Here is an 18,681-nt window from a genome sequence, read left to right as displayed (position 1 = left end):
AGGAAAATAAAACACTGGAAAAGATTTCATAATCAAACACACGCACAACCCTGCTGTGGTGACTATTTATGAATCAAAACAGCGGAAAGAGGCTTAGTTAGTTGGGGGTTTCTGGTGTATGTGTGCTCTATGGGATAATCATGCTGTTTAGTGGTAAGCTTCGGCTCGGAAGTTACTTAGTAGGTTTGTAGAAATTTAAACAGTTTGTGTTTGAAAAAAAAATTATAATTCAAAAAGCAAATCAGTGCATAGGTTTTTGGCTTTGCAGATATTCTTATGATTTTTTCAATCTCCAGTATTCACCATTTTTATCAACTACACTTTATTCGAAGAAATGGTGGTGCCTCACTTGAAGATCAAAAACATCTCGAATAAAATTTTAATTTTAAATTTAATTTCTAGACCTCCTGCAATAGCTGAAAGCCCTATACATCAAGGATCACCATAAAAGATAATTTTCTTTACTTCCAGATTAGTTTCCACAATCTTGGAGGACATTTTAATGGATATATCCCGATTAATCCAACGATAAGTGGACCTAACAATGTTTTGTTAAATGTGTCACCGTTCATGGCAGTTTGAATTGATTGTTTTCCCCCTTCTCATCAAAACCATGCTGATAGAGTTCTTCACCAAATTTCACTTCACTTAAAGACAAGTCTCATAACTATTTGTAGCAAGGCCGTGCAAACGGGGGGGGGGGGGTGGGGTTTAGGGGGGGGACCCCCCCTCCATGAAGATTTTTTTCAAGTAAAATTTTCACCGTAGTATCGGAAAATGACTTGATCTTAAAGTGTAAACAAGCAAGTCAAAAATTTTGCTCGCCTCCGGCGGAATTTAATCTTGAATCACCCTTGGCTTGAGACATTTCATTCTACGACACTTCATGACGTTCACAATTTGAAATTAATTTTTCATAGTAAATTTTGATTTGCGATTCAATTAACCTTTTGTATTGAAACTCTTAACTTGACAAACAAAAACCCTAAACTTCGTCTTAAGAATGGGTTTTTATTAAGAATTGTAACTGTATAAAAAAGAGCTCGAAACGAACCATTTTAACTTTGAAATTAATTTATCGAGTACTACTTTTATACATCGAAAAGTTGAAAACCACAATGATCAACAGAACAAGCAAAAAATAACAATCTTAAATCTAATATTATTTTATTCTAACAATTGCAATTTCAATACCTTTTTTCGGTAGAAAAAAATCACGATTTTTTGTTCAGTGCAAAACGATCTGATTATCTAGAACCAGCCTCGAGCAAAACTCTTTTGAGTCTATATTTTTGTATAAGGTACTTAGGACGGGCACTTCAAAACCTTGACCCTTTTTACTCTTATAGGTGTTTTAAAAATGTTTTAATGGGATTTATTTAACTAATCGTTGTTTTATAACGAAGCCTTGAAGTACCCTTTCAGTTTCCAATAAAACTAAAATTGTTACTTGAGAATATCCTCTACCTTATTACTTAAATTTTGATTTAATAAAATCGTTTATTTCATTAAAAATGTTATGCTGAAATAAAATATTCTTCAAGAAACCAATTTCAGTCTTAATTACATTTTGTATTCCTTGTTCTTGCTCAACATCAGATTTAAAAACGAACACACACATATAGGATCTCCGTGAAACTTTATGTTTCTTTGAAGAGATCTAAATTCTACTTAAGACTTAAGCGTAGATCTTTCAAGGATATAATGGCTAGCATTTTACTAATGCTTACACCACCAACCCACAGAAAAAGTACTATGTTTGCCGTGACCAAGACTTGATCTCATGACCTCTGGCTTAGAAGACTTGAACGCTATCCTCTAGGCCACGGTCGGCGGCTAAAAAAAATTTTTTTTTATTTGAAAAGGTTATGATAAATAACACAAGACCACAAAATCTACATTTTTCCAAGGTAAATGAATTTAAAAAAGTAATTTTGTCTAACTTGAGAACCCTGAATCTAAATATGCAATCTTTTTATCAGTGATCAGCTGTTATTGAAATAATTTTTCGAAATAGGTTAAAATCTTTTAAGGAAGTTCTGGACTTTTTTTGAAAAACTTGAATACAACAAAAAAAAACATATTAAAATTAAAGTTTTAAATGATTAAACAATTTTCTTCAAGACTTTAATTAATTTAGAGTTCTATTTGTTTACTTTTCTCATTTAACGAATTTTTAAAGAAATTTGAACCAATTTTTTTAACTTTTATGCAGCAATGTCAAAAATACTTGTAATGATATCTTTATTTATTTTATTTTAAAAATCATGCATCATCATCATCATCGTCAAATATTATTCCTTAATTGAATGAAGTATTATAAAAGAAATCAGAACCAGATTTTTCTTAAATGTAGGTTTAATAGTTAATCAGTTATCAATGATTGATTTCACTTAAAACTGACACATTTTAAAAACAAAATATGGTAGTTCAAACTTAACAAAAGGTTGGAGTTCAGGGCGCTAAAATCTACCAAATAAATCATTAAAATATAGGCACCAAAATGCTTCTCCCTTGAGTTTTCAATTACATTTCTTAAATAAGTTTAATAATGGTGAGACGTCATTATAGAAAAAAAATCCTTTTTAAACTTATCTTTTTCGTCTTAATATTTTGTTTCAATTTTGTGTTTTAAAACACAAACCTGAATTCTTGTGTTTTAAAACATAAACCTTAAACTTTTTTTCCTAATCAAAATTTCACTTTTTAAAATCTCGATTAATAAAATCATGGATATTTTTTTTACCAGATCTGACATTTATTTATTGGACATTATTCGAATTAGGATTTATTTTCAGAGTAAGGAATTAATTTAAAACTTTGATTGTAATTTGTTTTTAAAAGATTGATTCATTTTATCACTACAACTTTTTATTTTTTGAGTTTGTGTGGAAATAAAGAGTGAGGAAATGATGTTAGAAATCAATTTCCTTCTTCATTGTGAAGCTTGGTATTGATATTATTTATAGCTAAATTTTAATTTCGAAAACCAGTGATGCCAAAACAACACCATGACATGAAATTTAGCGAGTTTTTTATGCTTTGAATAACTTAAATTTATTCAAACAACATAAAGTGAAATGAATTTACACTTGTTTTTACAAAACAAATCAAGGAACGTTTTGAAGAAACAAATAATGTGCAGATTGCTTGATATTTGGATCACAACAATTTTTCCCATTTGTATCCCGATTTACCTATTTGTCCCAATTCACCCCACTTAACGGTATTATATATTTTGTTTTTATTTATTTATTTGAACATCATTTAAGGGGCATCAACACATATTTTTTGATGTACTTAAACCTTTTCTGATAAAAAAAAACCGTTCGATTTCCACAGATGTGCCGAAATCGAACCGTACCAAAATCGAGAGGTAGAAGGCTTTTAAAAGATTGAATCTAATATATGTACCTATGTGTATAGTAATAATTATATAATAATAATTATAATAATAATTTGAAACCATTTAAAAACAAATAATACTTAGAATTTAGAGATGTATATATGTATGTAGAAAATCCACCATGGGTGTACGGGTTCACCGCAGTTTTACCAAAGTATGAACACTTCAGCATTCTTTATTTTCAAAGTTTCTAAACATTTTTTCAATGCAGTGTAGGACATACCCGGTGTGTTATTCGTGTTATCTGTTATGGCGGAGTGTGTTTCTTGAAGCTGTTTGATTGTATATAGGAAGAATGTTTCAATAACTTCCACAACCAGATAAAAATTTATTAAAATAGACAATTTTATAAGTTTACTACAGCTATCTCGGCATTCGTGAATGTACCTGGTCAGCGTGCAGGCGATTGATCATTCGATTTTTGTCATTTATCAATTTAGAAAGCATTTCAAATACACTTGGACCTCTTACCTTGTTACCGTATTTTTCTTTATTTCACTTCCTAAATTCAAATTCGTTTTTGGTTACCTTACTTATTTTACATTTCAGTGACAAACGACTGGTTTCAGTAATACTTCAATCTGCTCACTTTCACAGTCTTAAAAAAAAACTCTTCAATTTCTCACTAACACACAACATACACCTCATTCCACAAATTTGCCACCGCACATAATTTTTATTTGACATTTCAAACACTGTTTGCCTAGCAGAACCTAGAAACACTAATTCCATTTTTCACTTTTTTATTTACAGAAGCGAATCTACCAAGCCTCTCCAATTAAATAAATTGAATTAAATTATTTCACATTCACATTCATTATTTTTCCCTACCACCACTTGCTTTCCCGCACCACATCACAAAAAGTGCCGAAGTGACAAATTTATGTACTTTATAATTTATTTTATTGTTCCTATTCACTCTAAAGGCATGCTGAAATTTTTACTCCATTGATTTTATGTAACCCATCATTTATGTAGCAAACATGAAATCGTATCAGAAATGCTAACTTAAGTCGTTTAAAATAATGTTGCGAATCACAATTCCAACTGCAAAGTGTAGATCGTATAAAATATCATCTGAATTTAGTTTTTATCGGATGTGACATTAAGTCCATTATGTTTGTAAATGATTTTGCTCCCAACCAAGCTTCAAGTGAGAAAATTATCATCATGTTCTCTCTGCAACCAGCAGTGCATCCAGATGGCTGAAAATAAGATTAGAATTGGGTAATATTGACCAAAGAGAGAAGTAGAAAATATTGTCGCTGGCAACGATTTGAAGACTATGAGAGCGAAATCTAGCGCTCTTTTGCACTCTTCCGATAAAGGGTGTTCACGATGAAATTGCCACACATAAAATTGATTCGCAAATTCGAGTTTTCATCCGATTGCCATCAAATTTTCAGGGATTGAAGAATGACTATTAAACTTCATTTTACCATTTTTCTCATATTTTATTCACAGTCCATACGCAAATTCCAGCACATTGGCCTTAACCCCGGCCATAAGATTCTGCACAACCTGTGAATCAACCGTTTTTTTGCATGTAAACTAGAGTGCCCCAAATGACCCGAATTTTGAAAATGTTATGCGCTGCAGGCTAAAATTGATCCAAGGTCAAGTACAAGATCCCATGCCAAATTTGGGCTACATCGAAACACGGGAAGATGTCGCTCAACGAGCCTGAAGTTTGAATGGGATTTTGAGACATTTTGTTCGGGAGAAATATGAAAAACAAGTTTTTCATCAATAACTTTGGTTCCTGTCGGCCTATTTCTTTCAAAAACGGTTTTTCTTAAAGCTTAAACTATGAAAAATATTTCATCCGAAGACTGGCATTTCGATAAGAGTTAAGATAAAACAAGTTATTGGGCTTCAAAAAATGGGATAGCCTGCAGCGCATAACATTTCACAAGTTTTGAATTTCCCATTTGAGGCATTCTAATGTAAACCCATACTTTCCTCCGACTCCTCGACTGTCTTCACTACCGTTTAAGAAAGTGCAGCTTCATATTCGCCCAGTTCCAGAAGGTCAAAACTAAGGGTGGGTTTCGAACGTTCAAGGTACAAAAGGCCCCTAATCGCGACGAAAAGCAGAACAAGTCCGCCAAACCAGGAATTTCTTCGCAAATTTGGAAATCTTCTGAGTGTGGACATGCTACGGAACGCTGAACTTATCCTTGGCCGTAAAAAACAGGTTGCCGGGGATCTGTTTGAAGTCGACCTTCACATATATTTCGTCGTCCATGATGCATCATTCAACTTTCGTCAGCATGCTGAGGTACAACTTCCTGGCACGGGGTTTCTCGGACTTGTTCTGCTTCTCGTCGCGATAAGGGGCCTTTTGTACCTTGAACGTTCGAAGTCCAGCCTTAGTTTTGTCCTTCCGGAACTGGACGATGGACTGGAGGAAGCAGCACCTTCTTAAACGACCTAAGGTAGTGAAGACAGTCGAGGATCTGAAGAAAGTACAAGTTTACATGCAAAAAAAGGGTTGATTCACAGGTTGTGCAGAATATGGCAGGCTAATGTGCTGGCATTTGCGTATGGACTGTGAATAAAATATGAGAAAAATGGTAAAATGAAGTTTAATAGTCATTCTTAAATTCCTGAAAATTTGATGGCAGTCGGATGAAAACTCTAATTTTGCGAATCAATTTTATGTGTGGCAATTTCATCGTGGACACATTGGTGTAGTTTTCATCGCTTTAGAAAGAAATAAAATTCATGTATGATATTGCCCCCACTTTGGTAAGTTAGTGCTGTTTTTTCAATTTTCGTCATTCTATGATGTATGTATATGGAACGTATATTAAAACAGCATAAGAATATAGCTACAAAAATGTAAGCTAAGAACATTCCACGCAGGTATTAATTCTTCGATAAAACATAGAATTTGAAGATTATTATATGATAGATTATTCAAAAAACAAAATTTATTTCAAAATTCAAATAAAAACGATGGATGAAACTGGAAGATTTTTAAAGGGTGCCTAATCAGGATAGTGCATGGCATCTTCGCAAACAAACGAATTTCTAATCAAATCATCATTAAAAATCAATCAAATTCAAAAAATCCAATATCTAATACTGCCTCAAACTTTTTCTTGGCACGACTTGCGTTTCGGTTTCAATTTTGAGTATGTAATGATCATTATTAATGTAAGGTAAAGTGCGCGAGAAATGTCAAAAACAATTTTATTAGGATACATTGACAGTTCTTTAACAAACTACCTTACCGAAAGCCCTTAGCCCTAACTTCTAAACAAGCGTGGAATCGAATAATTTTATGAAAAGGACGATTTTCAAAGACAAAATTGTCGTATTCGTCCCTTCGAGAAACCGGTAGAATTTCCAATGTTTTGATTTTGAATGCTACCCAGTGGAGCCTATTAAAATAATTTTTCAATATTCGACCTGATATTTTTGTTTAATCTCATCTGAATATCATTATGAAAACAGGAACACGAATTGAATCAAAGCAATCGAAAGATTCCTTTTAATTCAACCACGGTAAATGAAAAGTTCATATACCAGTATTTCGATAGCAACTTACTACCTTCTTCAGTGAACGTTTTCGATTGATCAATCGAAAACGTTCACTGAAGGAAGAAGGTAGTAAGTTGCTATCGAAATACTGGTATATGAACTTTTCATTTACCGTGGTTGAATTAAAAGGAATCTTTCGATTGCTTTGATTCAGTTGAATCATTCAACCAAGTAGGCTCATACCACAACAGAGGAACACGAAGTTGCGAGCAGGTAGTCGGTCAGGCAGGAATTAATACCCCCGACATTCTGGTAGTAAAGGGTTACGGAATCTGAATTCACAGGTTGGCGAAGGGGTTCTCCAGCCTGTGAATTCAGATTCCGTAACCCTTTACTACCAGAATGTCGGGGGTATTAATTCCTGCCTGACCGACTACCTGCTCGCAACTTCGTGTTCCTGCTATGACATCATCGCCTTCACGGAAACATGGCTGAATGACCGCACACTATCAAGTCAGATCTTCTGCCCTGATTACGCAGTGTTCCGCTGTGACCGCAGTTCCCGTAACAGCAAAAAGTCCAGTGGAGGCGGGGTGCTACTTGCCGTGAAGTCGAATCTCCCAGCGCAGCTCATCGACAACAAATCCTGGTACGATCTGGAACTTGTGTGGATTCGCATTGACCTCGCTGACCGGAAACTGTACGTATGTGTATTTTACCTGCCACCCGATCGCTCAAGAGATGTTGCCCTCGCTGAGTCGTTTTCTCGCTGCATCGTCGAAGTTAGCTCTTTCTGCGCTCCAGAAGATGACTCACTTGTCATTGGCGACTTCAATATGCCCGGTTTGAAGTGGTGCTCTCACCATGGTAGCTCTCTGTATCCGGACCCTGCCTGCTCTACTTTTTCGGCGCCTTCAAACATCATATTGGACTCCTTGAGTACAGCGACCTTGCGCCAGATTAACGGCGTGGTGAACGAATACGGTCGTACGCTGGACCTTTGCTTTGCCAATGACGGATCTCGATTACCGTTCATCGAACTCGCTCCTGCACCGCTAGTTAAAGTAGTCCCACATCACCCTGCTCTACTGGCATCACTTGAAATAACTACGCCGATCGCTACAGTAGGAAAACCAGCGACCTTCTACCTCGACTTCAAAAACGCCAACTTCGATGACATCTCTCACATTCTTGCAACTATCGACTGGGTATCTGAGCTTGATCTGTCAAATCCTAACGCCGCTGCTGATACCTTCTCACACATTCTGAATTATGTCATCGATCGCCACGTTCCAAAACGCTCTAGCAGCGGAAATACGCGAATCCCCTGGATCACGACTGAACTGCGACAACTGAAGACTGCTAAAAGGTGTGCTCTTCGAAATTACAAGAAGCAAAAATCATCCTACACTAAGGATATATACCGTAAACTTAACTCCGTTTATAAAAAAGCCAGCGAACGTTGTTACCATAACTACCTACGTCGCGTACAACGTAACCTCAAGTCTTGCCCAAAATCTTTTTGGAAACACGTAAAGAGTCAGCGTAAGGAACCTGGTATACCTTCAAACAAGTTTTTGGACGACATCACGGCGAACTCTGATCGTGGTATCTGCGATCTCTTCGCCCAAAAATTTTCCAGTATCTTCACTTCAGCTTTAACATCCCCAGAACATTTAGCTAGTGCTGTCAGGAACGTTTCGCCAGTGGGCTTTTCAATAAATGGTTTTGAAATCGAGAAGGCAGTCATCTCTAAAGCAGCAGCGAAGCTCAAGAATTCCTTTTCTACAGGTCCGGACGGGATACCAGCTGCTTTTTTGAAAAGTTTCATGCCTGTTGTGCTGACCCCTATTCGGCTCATTTTTCAAGCTTCGCTTGATAGAGCCATCTTCCCTCTACTATGGAAGGAAGCTTACATGTTCCCGGTTCATAAAAAAAGGAGATAGGAGAGATATTAACAATTACCGCGGAATCTCTGCTTTATGTTCTATTGCCAAATTATTTGAATTGGTGATCTTGGATCCTTTTTTCACGTCCTGCAAAAATTACATCTCCAATGATCAGCACGGATTCATGCCCAAACGCTCTACAACAAGTAACTTGCTAACGTTTACTTCTGTTGTGCATGAAAGTTTTGCTGCCAAATCTCAAACTGATGCAATCTACACCGATCTGTCCGCTGCATTCGACAAGGTGAACCATGAGATTGCCATCGGAAAACTCGAACGCTTAGGATTCTGTGGCACGCTACTGGGCTGGTTCCGCAGTTACTTAACCGGTTGTAAATTGATTGTTCGAACGGGTGACACCTTTTCCAGGCAGTTCCCAGCCACCTCTGGTGTGCCCCAAGGTAGCCATCTAGGACCGATCATTTTCCTAATTTATTTCAACGATGTGTTGTCACTCCTCGACGTCCCCAAACTCTGCTATGCCGATGACCTAAAACTATTTTACACCATAAACGACCACGACGACATAAATTTTCTGCAATGTCAATTTAACCTCTTCGCTGATTGGTGCGACCTTAACTGTCTGCCATTAAACCGCAACAAATGTGCAGTCATCAGCTTTTCTCGTAAGCGGCAACCTTTAATCGCGGAGTACTTCCTAGGAGACGGACCCATCTCACGTGTGAACCACGTTAACGATCTTGGCGTAATCTTAGATCAGCGCTTGGAATTCAAGGCACACACCAACTACGTGATTGACAAAGCATCTAGAAGTCTCGGTTTCATTTTTAGAGTGGCGAAGGACTTCAAGGATGTGTATTGCCTGAAAAGCCTATACTGCAGCATCGTTCGTTCCATCCTTGAATACGCATCAGTTGTCTGGTGTCCCTACTACCAGAACGGTGTCGATCGGCTCGAGGCTATCCAGCGGCGATTCTTGCGATACGCCCTTAGACACCTGAACTGGCAAGACCATTTTCGCTTACCTAGCTACGAAAATCGATGCCGCCTCATAGATATCGATACTCTTCAAGCTCGCAGACTATTTATTAGAAATGAAAAATAAAGAAAAAAGTATAATTGCAAACAATTGGAAAAACTCTGTTGTAGGGCAACAGGCTAAAAAATTTATCCAACCAAGTATTAAAAAATCAGAAATAGCTCTTAGCTTATCTAAGAAAGACCTTAAAATGTTTAAAGGGCTCGTTACAGGTCACTGTGAATGCAGATATCACATGAAAAAAATTGGCAGATTAAACTCTGACGAGTGTCGTTTCTGCAGTATGGAGAAGGAATCGTCAGAGCATCTTCTTTGCGAATGTCCTTCTCTTATATCGAAACGGATTAAAATAATCGGCTGTGGTATATTAGATCCCTCCGAAGTTTTTTCAATTGGTCCTAAAAAGGTGAACAGCTTCATAAGAGCGGTTATACCAGATTGGGAAAATGCTAAATCTCAAGATAGGGACACTATCTAATATATGAAAGTGATCTTCCTTGACTTAGCATACATTAAACAGGGGACATATTACAATAGATCAACTAACTGGTCGCAGTGATAGGTACCCAACAAAAAAAAAAAAAAAGCTCGCAGACAAGCAACACGTGCCTCATTCGTCGCCGACCTCCTGTCATCGCGAATCGACTGTCCCACGCTACTGGAGGCTATTCCGCTTAGTGTACGACCCCATGGTCTTAGAAATCTGGATCTTCAGTTGTACATTCCCCTTCGAATGAACAATTACGGAGCTAACAGCGCCCTCATCGGCGCAATGAGATCGTTCAACCGTTCTCGGCGCATTTTGACTTCGACGTTTCGAGGGACGTTTTCCGAAGAAAAGTGATACGGGCCTTGAGAACCCCATAGTTAGACTTAATGTTATGTTTTTAATTTTTAATTTTAAGTAATCATTTGGATCAACATGTGATCCGTTGATAAGAAATAAATAACAAATAAAAAATAACAAATAACAAAACCGTAAGTTAAAGCAAATTTTACAACGTTTTGAAAAGTCCTCTTCATAGCTCAGTGCAAGTAATAAATTTAACTTAAAACCTATACATCCCAAGTAACACAGATTAAGTCAACTAAGAGTCGGAATTTTTCTATGGTTTTATTACGGCATTTTTTTGTGCTGCTAGTTTTATTTTAGTCATGAAAAATGCTTATATTCTTGTTTCAACCATTTGATTTCAGGTAGTATATTTTAAAACGCTTATTTACTGAATATACTGTTTAGATTGTTTTAAAAGAGTTATGAATGCTGCTCTGTTTTTATTGCTACTTCTTTACTTGAAACGGCGCATACGCCAAACTCGTTTTTGTTTGTTGCTCTCTAAAAACTACAATAAAACACAAACTTCGAAGTTTGCCCCAAGCTTTCTTCTGCTCTTTTGATAATTGCACTCAATGCTTGATTATTAAATCGCCATGAAACTTAGTGACAATTCTCAATCAAGATATCAATACAGGACACGCTTAGGTTAGATTGCACATATTTGAATTGGTTATCTAATTTTGATCGCCGCTGGGATATATTCTTATTTTAAGTTTATGGCATATCGGCAAATTTTAATTCTAATTAGATAGTAATTAAGACAGAAATGAAAATTGATAGGTGAGAAGGTCAAAGCTAGAGAGCTTTGGGTAAAAGAAACGAATAGATGGTGAAAATGTGAGTTAGGGCACTGTGTTTTCGACAGCTTTAAAATACTTATGTGATTATTGAAAATGATAGGTATGAATATCTCTACAATATGAGTATTGAGTGAAAGGGCCCAACTAGTAGGAAAAAAAATTGTTTCTTGATGCCATCATTAATCCAAGATGGCGGCTTCCACTTTTATTTTCAAAGTTGTAAATAAATGAAAATCTCAATGCTAGAAATCATTGAATATTGCATGAAACGTTCAAAATATTGGTATTAGTTAATTGGGAGCAAGAAGAAGTTAAATTTCGCTATTTGATGCCATCTTGAAATCCTAGATGGCGGCTTAAGCTGAACTTAAAAATACTGTGGATGACTGAAATCTCTCGAAACCCCCAAAATATGGGTATTGTATGGAAGGGCTAAACTAGTTAAAGTCGTATTTCTATACTGAAGCCGTCTTGAAATCCAAGATGGCGGCTTACGTACTCGAAAATGCTGTTAATGACTGAAAATCGCATTAAACAACCACAACGATTGGAAACAAAACAGACGTAGTAAGCATTTAGAAGTAAACGGAAACCTCCATTTTGGATTGACCTGTTTTTTTTTTAATTTTTTACCTTCTTTTATCTTGTATTTTAGTTTTAATCCTGTTTTATTTGGTTTAATATTTTTTATAACTTAATTTTTCTCCAGGGTTGGTCTTGTTAATATTGTTTTATCTTGCTTTTTTTGATTTCACCTTCTTACGTATTTTTTTTTAACTTCGTTTGAACTTCTTTCGTCTTTTTTGATATTGTTTTATTATGTTGTTTTCGTTTTTGGGTTGTTCTATCCGGTACAATTTTGTTTAGTTTGGAAAAATCCAGTTTTTTTTTCATGATGTTCTGTTATGCATTTTATAGTTGTCTATCGTTGTGTAATGTTTTATATTGTTCTTTTTTTATCACTTTATTCAACATTGTAAAAAATTTTATTGGTTGTTCCTGGTTTTTATCCAATTTGATTTAATTTGAATTTTTCTTCAATATTTTGTTATATTTTTTTCTTGCTTCACTTTGTTTCACATTTTTCTGAATAGTTTATTTAATTTCAATGAGATTTTAGAACATTTACAGCGTTTTAAATATCAGCGGAAGTTACCATCTTGGGTGGCGTCAGATAGCTAAATTTGACTTCTACTCGTTGATCCCTTTCAACTTATACCGATATTGTGGGGTTTTGTGCGATTTTTAGTCATTTACAGTATTTTCAAGTTGAGCAGAAGCCGACATCTTGGATTTAAAGATGGCGTCAGACAACACAGTTTTGGTGACCAAAATATTGAAGTATAATGATTTTAGCGAAGCATAACAAATTGATCATGATGACGTTTCTTGGGGATCAAACAGCCAGATTTAAGCTTTATTAGAGTTCTGGTGATGCATTGAATGCGCTTTAGCTTTTTATGAAGATTCTTACTAGAGTCCTATCAGATATCAGGTATCAGAATGGGGGTAGGCTTAATAGCGGCACGTTATCCAAACATACGGGAAAATTGTGCCTAGCCATTTTTTATCCAAGATTTCATCATTTACCTGAGAAACCTGAAAAACCTATAAAAGGAAGAAATAAATTCAATCTGTTTAAGATGGCATAAAGCCTATCCACTAGGGATTATTAGCATTAAAGCTCTTTTCTACATTCAGTAAGGAATGATAGCATGTCTTTTCAGTTGATTTTCTTAAACTCAGATTCGCATATAGCGTAAGATCCCAGAGTACGAAAACATAGACTGGCAAATGAGGGACAGTTACATTTAAGTGTAGAGATAGGCGATTAATAATAAAGAAAATAAAACTGAAATTAAACATAGCACAATAAGACTATGAAGTAGAAGTCATTCGAAAACCCACTAAAATCACACAGATTTATGGCTATATCTCCTTCGTTTGCTTGAATAACTATGTAAATGTTTGTAATTTACAACCCTGTTAATAAGGGATTTACCTAAACGAACAATTCATCACAAAACAAACATTGATTTAAGTGTGATTTTGAAGAAAAGTTTAATTTTGGGTATAAAATTCTTCAAAAGTTGGTTGGTTTCGTAAGAGCTCTGAGATGGTGTTCACTATCACGGACATCTCTTCGATAGTTCATGTCAGAGCACACTTTGGAAGATATTCTTGTGACGGTTTTTCATAACCAGTGATAAAGTGAATAAAGATGGAGACGCAGACGAAGAAGGAAGCCCCGGGTCCCTCTGCCAAAAGGGATAATCCAACCACCATCACCACAACCAAGAAGGAAGCGCCGGGTCGAAGCAGCGGTTCGAAAATCGAACCAAAACTGACAGCTTTGAAGAAGGTGGTTGCCCGCAAGCTGGTCGGGGTCAGAACGTTGCGATAATGGTTCAGCAGTTTTCACTGCTGCCATTAAATCATACAACATCTTGAATTGGCTAAGCAATTGTTACTAAAACGAAATCACCAGGTTACGACAATAAGATGGAAGGAATCTTCCACATCTGATTCACAACTACCACATACTGGAGATTCAGCACGCTGAACGTTGTGCATGTGATAGTTGAGTTTACAATGACCGGAGAGTGCTCTGATCAGGATGCTGCAATAAGATTTACTTAAAGTTAACAAGTAACTCGATATGATTTGGGATGGTTTTTCTAAAAATAATTTAGTTTGACGACAAGTGTCCAACTCTTCCCAGTATCGTTTATGCTGGTTAGAGGACCAAGTTTGAATTTGGTTTCTGAACCAACATGGCGATATTGGGACAGCCGGCTCTTGTCCGTAAAATTCCTTTTCCGATCCAGCTCTAGCGAGTTCGTCAGCGCATTCGTTTCCAAAAATTCCCTTATGTCCGGGTACCCATAGAAGGTTTAATTCATTGCCTTCAGCAAGTTCTTCGATTACTTTCCGGCATGCGATTACCAGTTTTGATCTAGAACTGGAAGCACTAAATGATTTGATAGCTTCTTAGCTTACTGAACAGAAATAAATTGTTCTGAACATAATTTTCTTCTGAAGTGCAATTTGCACTCCATACATAAAAGCATATATGTAGCTCAGCCTGAAAGACTGTGTACAATATTTTCCTAGAGATTGAGCATGTTCTATGTTCATCTCATGACAGTAAATTCCTGCACCTGCACGGCCGTTTGATAATGAACCGTCAGTAAAGCATACAATATGAGAGGACATTTGGTCCTCTACGAGACCTGGTAACCATTCTTGAGGAGAAGGAAATTTGACTTTAAACCCCCTATAAGGAAAACTACTCGAGAGTGTTAAATCATTTGGCGCTAAATTAAACTTGTTTCTAACTAATTCAGGCCACACATTTGTATGACTCGATGATCTTTCGATATTTCCTGACAGCCAGAGACCAACTGCCAGTAGACGAAAAGCACATGAGAAGGCTTCCTGTTTTAGGAACAATTCTAGAGGTTTGTGTAGAGGTTTGAATGCGCTATAGCTTTTTATGGAGATTCTTACTAGAGTCCTAACGATGTAATGCTGATCATAATAAAGCTAAAATTGTTACTTGGGATGTGCAGTAGAAACTTTATTACCCAAGTCTGTATTCAAATTCTTTAGGTTTGTGATCGTTACTTGTTTGAAAACATCCTGCCGCAATTAATTTGAAATATGCACATACTTCTTGTAATTTGTAGTGAATGAACCGTAATATGCATCATTTTCTCCATCACTTACTACTGCCTAAAAACCCAAATTTTACAAGGATATTAGGCTTAGAAATTTCTTTATCTACTGAAATTAAGGTTTTGCATTCGCAAGGTGCGTAGATGACTTTTAAAAATCTGCAAAGTTGTAAACAAATGTGTAGGAAATGTTGTTATTTGAAAATTGAGTTGATATATTCGAGAAATCAAAAGCGAGCAAATATTCATTTTTGTCAAAACAACCTGGCAATTCTGATGAGATCATGTCCAAATCAAGTCTCAAGGTTATGGCTGAGGCCAACCAGCCATCAATACCATCGATCGTATATATTTACCCTTATTGTTTTCTAGTTTTTTTCATATTATCGAAAAAAAAATCGATTCGTAGGTTTTGTGCAATGTAGATAGTATACAATTTGGTAGAATATATCTTTTGTGAAATATATTCCAATTGACATGTTATTATCTTGTGATGTTTGAATTCCGAGTGACAAAAGTAAAATTTCAATTTTTTTTGCGGCCTGATTCTGTATAAAAAATTCCTTTTGTTTTGGTAATTCGTTACAAAATAAAACTCTGATTAACCGTTTACCGATGAATGTTTAAATCATAATAATTTTATAATAATTATTTTTGTAATGTTCACCACTTTAAATTTAAATTCAATTTCAATGGTTTTGCATTGAAAATTCTCGTTTCAGTATTTAAGTTTTTCGAAATTTTTCTTTTTTTAAGCAATTTATGGCGAATCTGCTCTTAACTCGCTTTACGACAAATGACTTATAAGACCTTTTCAAAACTTCACAATTTCAGTAATTTGTGAATACAGCATTACATTGTAATTCAGTGAAATTGAAAAATCGCATATCATCTGTTCAAACTATTTTATGAAAATCTTACTTCACCCAGAGACCAAACAACACACTTTTTTTTGCAAAGATCAATTAATTCTGATGAAACAATGAATGATTAAAAAATAAAGTCATTCAAACTTCACTTGATGCAAAATTTGAGGAATAACACCATAACACCTAGCAACTTGTTTTGTATGACTTTCGAATGACGTTTTTTTAAGAATAACTCAACCAGAACGTAACTTTTCACAAAGGTATCTTCATTTCATGTACTATTACCTACACAAATGTTTTTCTTCGATTTTACACTGCGTTTGGTTTTCAAACTAAGCGTTCATATCACGTCTATTTAAATAAATATTTTAACACAAAACCCTACAAATAACACAAAAAATCACGCAAAGTTTCTTTCAGTGGTTATGTTTCACCACAGTCACAACGGATTCTTTCTTCACCCGTTTGCCCGAACTTTTCCCGCCTCCGTTCTTCGATTTCTGGTTCTGCGACTTTGATTGGTTCGAAGTTTTCTCGACGAACATCGGCTTCTCGATGTACACCGGATATGGTTTGGGTACATGCACAGGGAAGGGTTTCGGCACCTCGACCGCCACTTTATGGAACACCGGCACTTCGATTGGCAGTGGATAGGGAACCGGTCGATCAACCTGAACTGGCACCGGTTTCTCTACGTAGACCGGAATCTTGCGTTCCCAAACGATGGGGATCTTGTTCTGAACCGGAACCGGAACCGGAAACGGGATTTGCACCGGCACGGCCACATGCCTTTCGACCTTCACCGGAAAGGGCACCGGGATTCCTTTGGTAATTGTGACCTCTTTGAAGTGCTTGTTACCGTATTGATTGGTATCCTGTGATTGAGTGTCGAATACGTGAGAGGACTCCAGATGTTCCGTTGTCACCGGAGCCAGATGCCGTTTGAAGTGCCGATGAAACATCAGGGGAATGGGGATGTGCAATTGACCTGCCGCCCATCCAAAGTAAGTGACACACACTGCCAGCGCCACCAGTGCAGCATTCTGTAAGACACTTGGAAGCGATTAGTTGGACCGAACCAAGTCTCCAGAACGTTGTTGAGAACCCTAAACTAGAACACCAATTCACCTTCATATCGCTCCAGCAGATAATTTTCTTCACAGAAAGTAAAAGTGAAAAACTTTTTCCCACTTCAAAGGGTGGCAGGGAAATGATGGTTGCTTAACAGGCTCATGTTGTATTTATATTTTTCGAGCTAACTAATTGAATGAGCTGTTTTGTTTTGAACATCACGTTACACTTACTGTTACTCATCCGTAGCGAAAGCCGAGTCTCGCGCAGCTCGCTTTTGCTTATTTTCTGCACGCTTCAAGCAGTAGATTCATTGACGGTTTGGCAATGAGGGAATAGAAATAATTGTTAACTTATTGGTTTTTAACTTGAAGTGATCATTGAAGGTCTCTGGAGCATAGGTGGTAGCGGGATGTTACGTATTAATTAAACTGTCAAAAACTAATCTGGTAAGCTTGTGGCAGGTTGAGACTAATCACAATTTGTGTACGATTAATATCGATTGGTGCGTGGCAGCAGAACTTAGTCCTACAACGAAAGAAAAGGTTGCAGAATTTCAATGCCAATCAAAGCTAACTACACCCAAAGAAGAGGTTGCTTAATTTCATTGCCGATCGGAATTAACTATGTGCCAAAAATGCATTGAAATATGCGTTGCGCCAAAGATGATATCATTGCTTTCCCGTTATTGGCATAAGGACTCGAGCTCTCGGGCAAAATGATGCAGGAACTCTACATACAAACTATCAAGCGAAACAAGATACACATTTTATGGGATCTTTCCTATTGGTTATCAAATATATCATCCTTGTATCATCCCAGAAACAAGAAAAAAAAATCCAGAATTGAACTTACATCCATTTACTACCTTCATCTTGCGCATCTAATAGCCTAACCATTCTAACCCTCTGAGAAAGACGGAGATCGAGGGTTATTTGTTATATATATACACACTACGACAATAAAATTGTAACATTACATCACATATGATGTAAATATAAAAAGGCATAAAATATGACGTGATTTTCAGTGTGAGTTGAATACAATACGCCTGTAAAAATTGTCAGACTTGTAAAATAAAAGTTATGTAAATTTCCATATCACTGAGGCATGTTAATGATTAAAAAGTCATTCATAATGTTTATGTCATCGAAGAAGAAGAAGTGACATCATCGGATGCTCAATCTTAAAGGCGCCCAAGAAAATACAAAAAGAAAACAATTTGGAAGACATACCCGTAATATACTTGACCGCTTTGTTGAATCGCTCGGCATAGCTGGGGTCCCAGAAAACTAGAATGGTTTGGTAAACGTTCATAAATACCAGGTATTTATGCACTAATTAACTTTAAAAAACCCGAACAAACTTACAGAAAAGATAATTTGCGGCCGCCGAATCAGGGTAGAGAACAAGAAAGAATTCATTGGCAAGCATGATCTCCCAAAATATCGTCAAACGGGGCATCACGCAAAAGCAGGCTTAGATGCAACATTTGAATACCACAACAATCATTCAATTTTTATTTCAATATACTGTAATTAAGTTATCATTGAATGATAACAAACTGATGATGACATAATTT

At 36.3% G+C, this 18,681-nt stretch overlaps 1 protein-coding gene across 2 annotated transcripts; it reads right to left on the bottom strand.

The window, feature by feature from the left end:
• Positions 1-16,334: 16,334 nt before the first annotated feature.
• Positions 16,335-17,295, bottom strand: LOC129750040 (cyclin-dependent kinase inhibitor 1C-like). 2 transcript variants are annotated; one of them, XM_055745239.1, is made up of 2 exons: positions 17,157-17,295; positions 16,335-17,071 (listed from the first exon to the last, which is right to left on the bottom strand). In XM_055745239.1, the coding sequence occupies exons 1-2, from the start codon at positions 17,160-17,162 to the stop codon at positions 16,445-16,447; spliced, it is 633 nt and encodes a 210-aa protein (XP_055601214.1). In that variant the 5' UTR covers positions 17,163-17,295; the 3' UTR covers positions 16,335-16,444. The 2 variants fall into 2 exon arrangements, with proteins under 2 accessions (XP_055601214.1, XP_055601216.1); XM_055745241.1 differs by having other exon boundaries at positions 16,335-17,081; positions 17,157-17,184.
• Positions 17,296-18,681: the final 1,386 nt, after the last annotated feature.

This window comes from Uranotaenia lowii, chromosome 2 (genome assembly GCF_029784155.1).
Source record: "Uranotaenia lowii strain MFRU-FL chromosome 2, ASM2978415v1, whole genome shotgun sequence".
Lineage (NCBI taxonomy): Eukaryota > Metazoa > Arthropoda > Insecta > Diptera > Culicidae > Uranotaenia > Uranotaenia lowii.
Note: the sequence above shows the minus strand (reverse complement) of the source record. Positions and strands in the feature narration are given on the sequence as shown.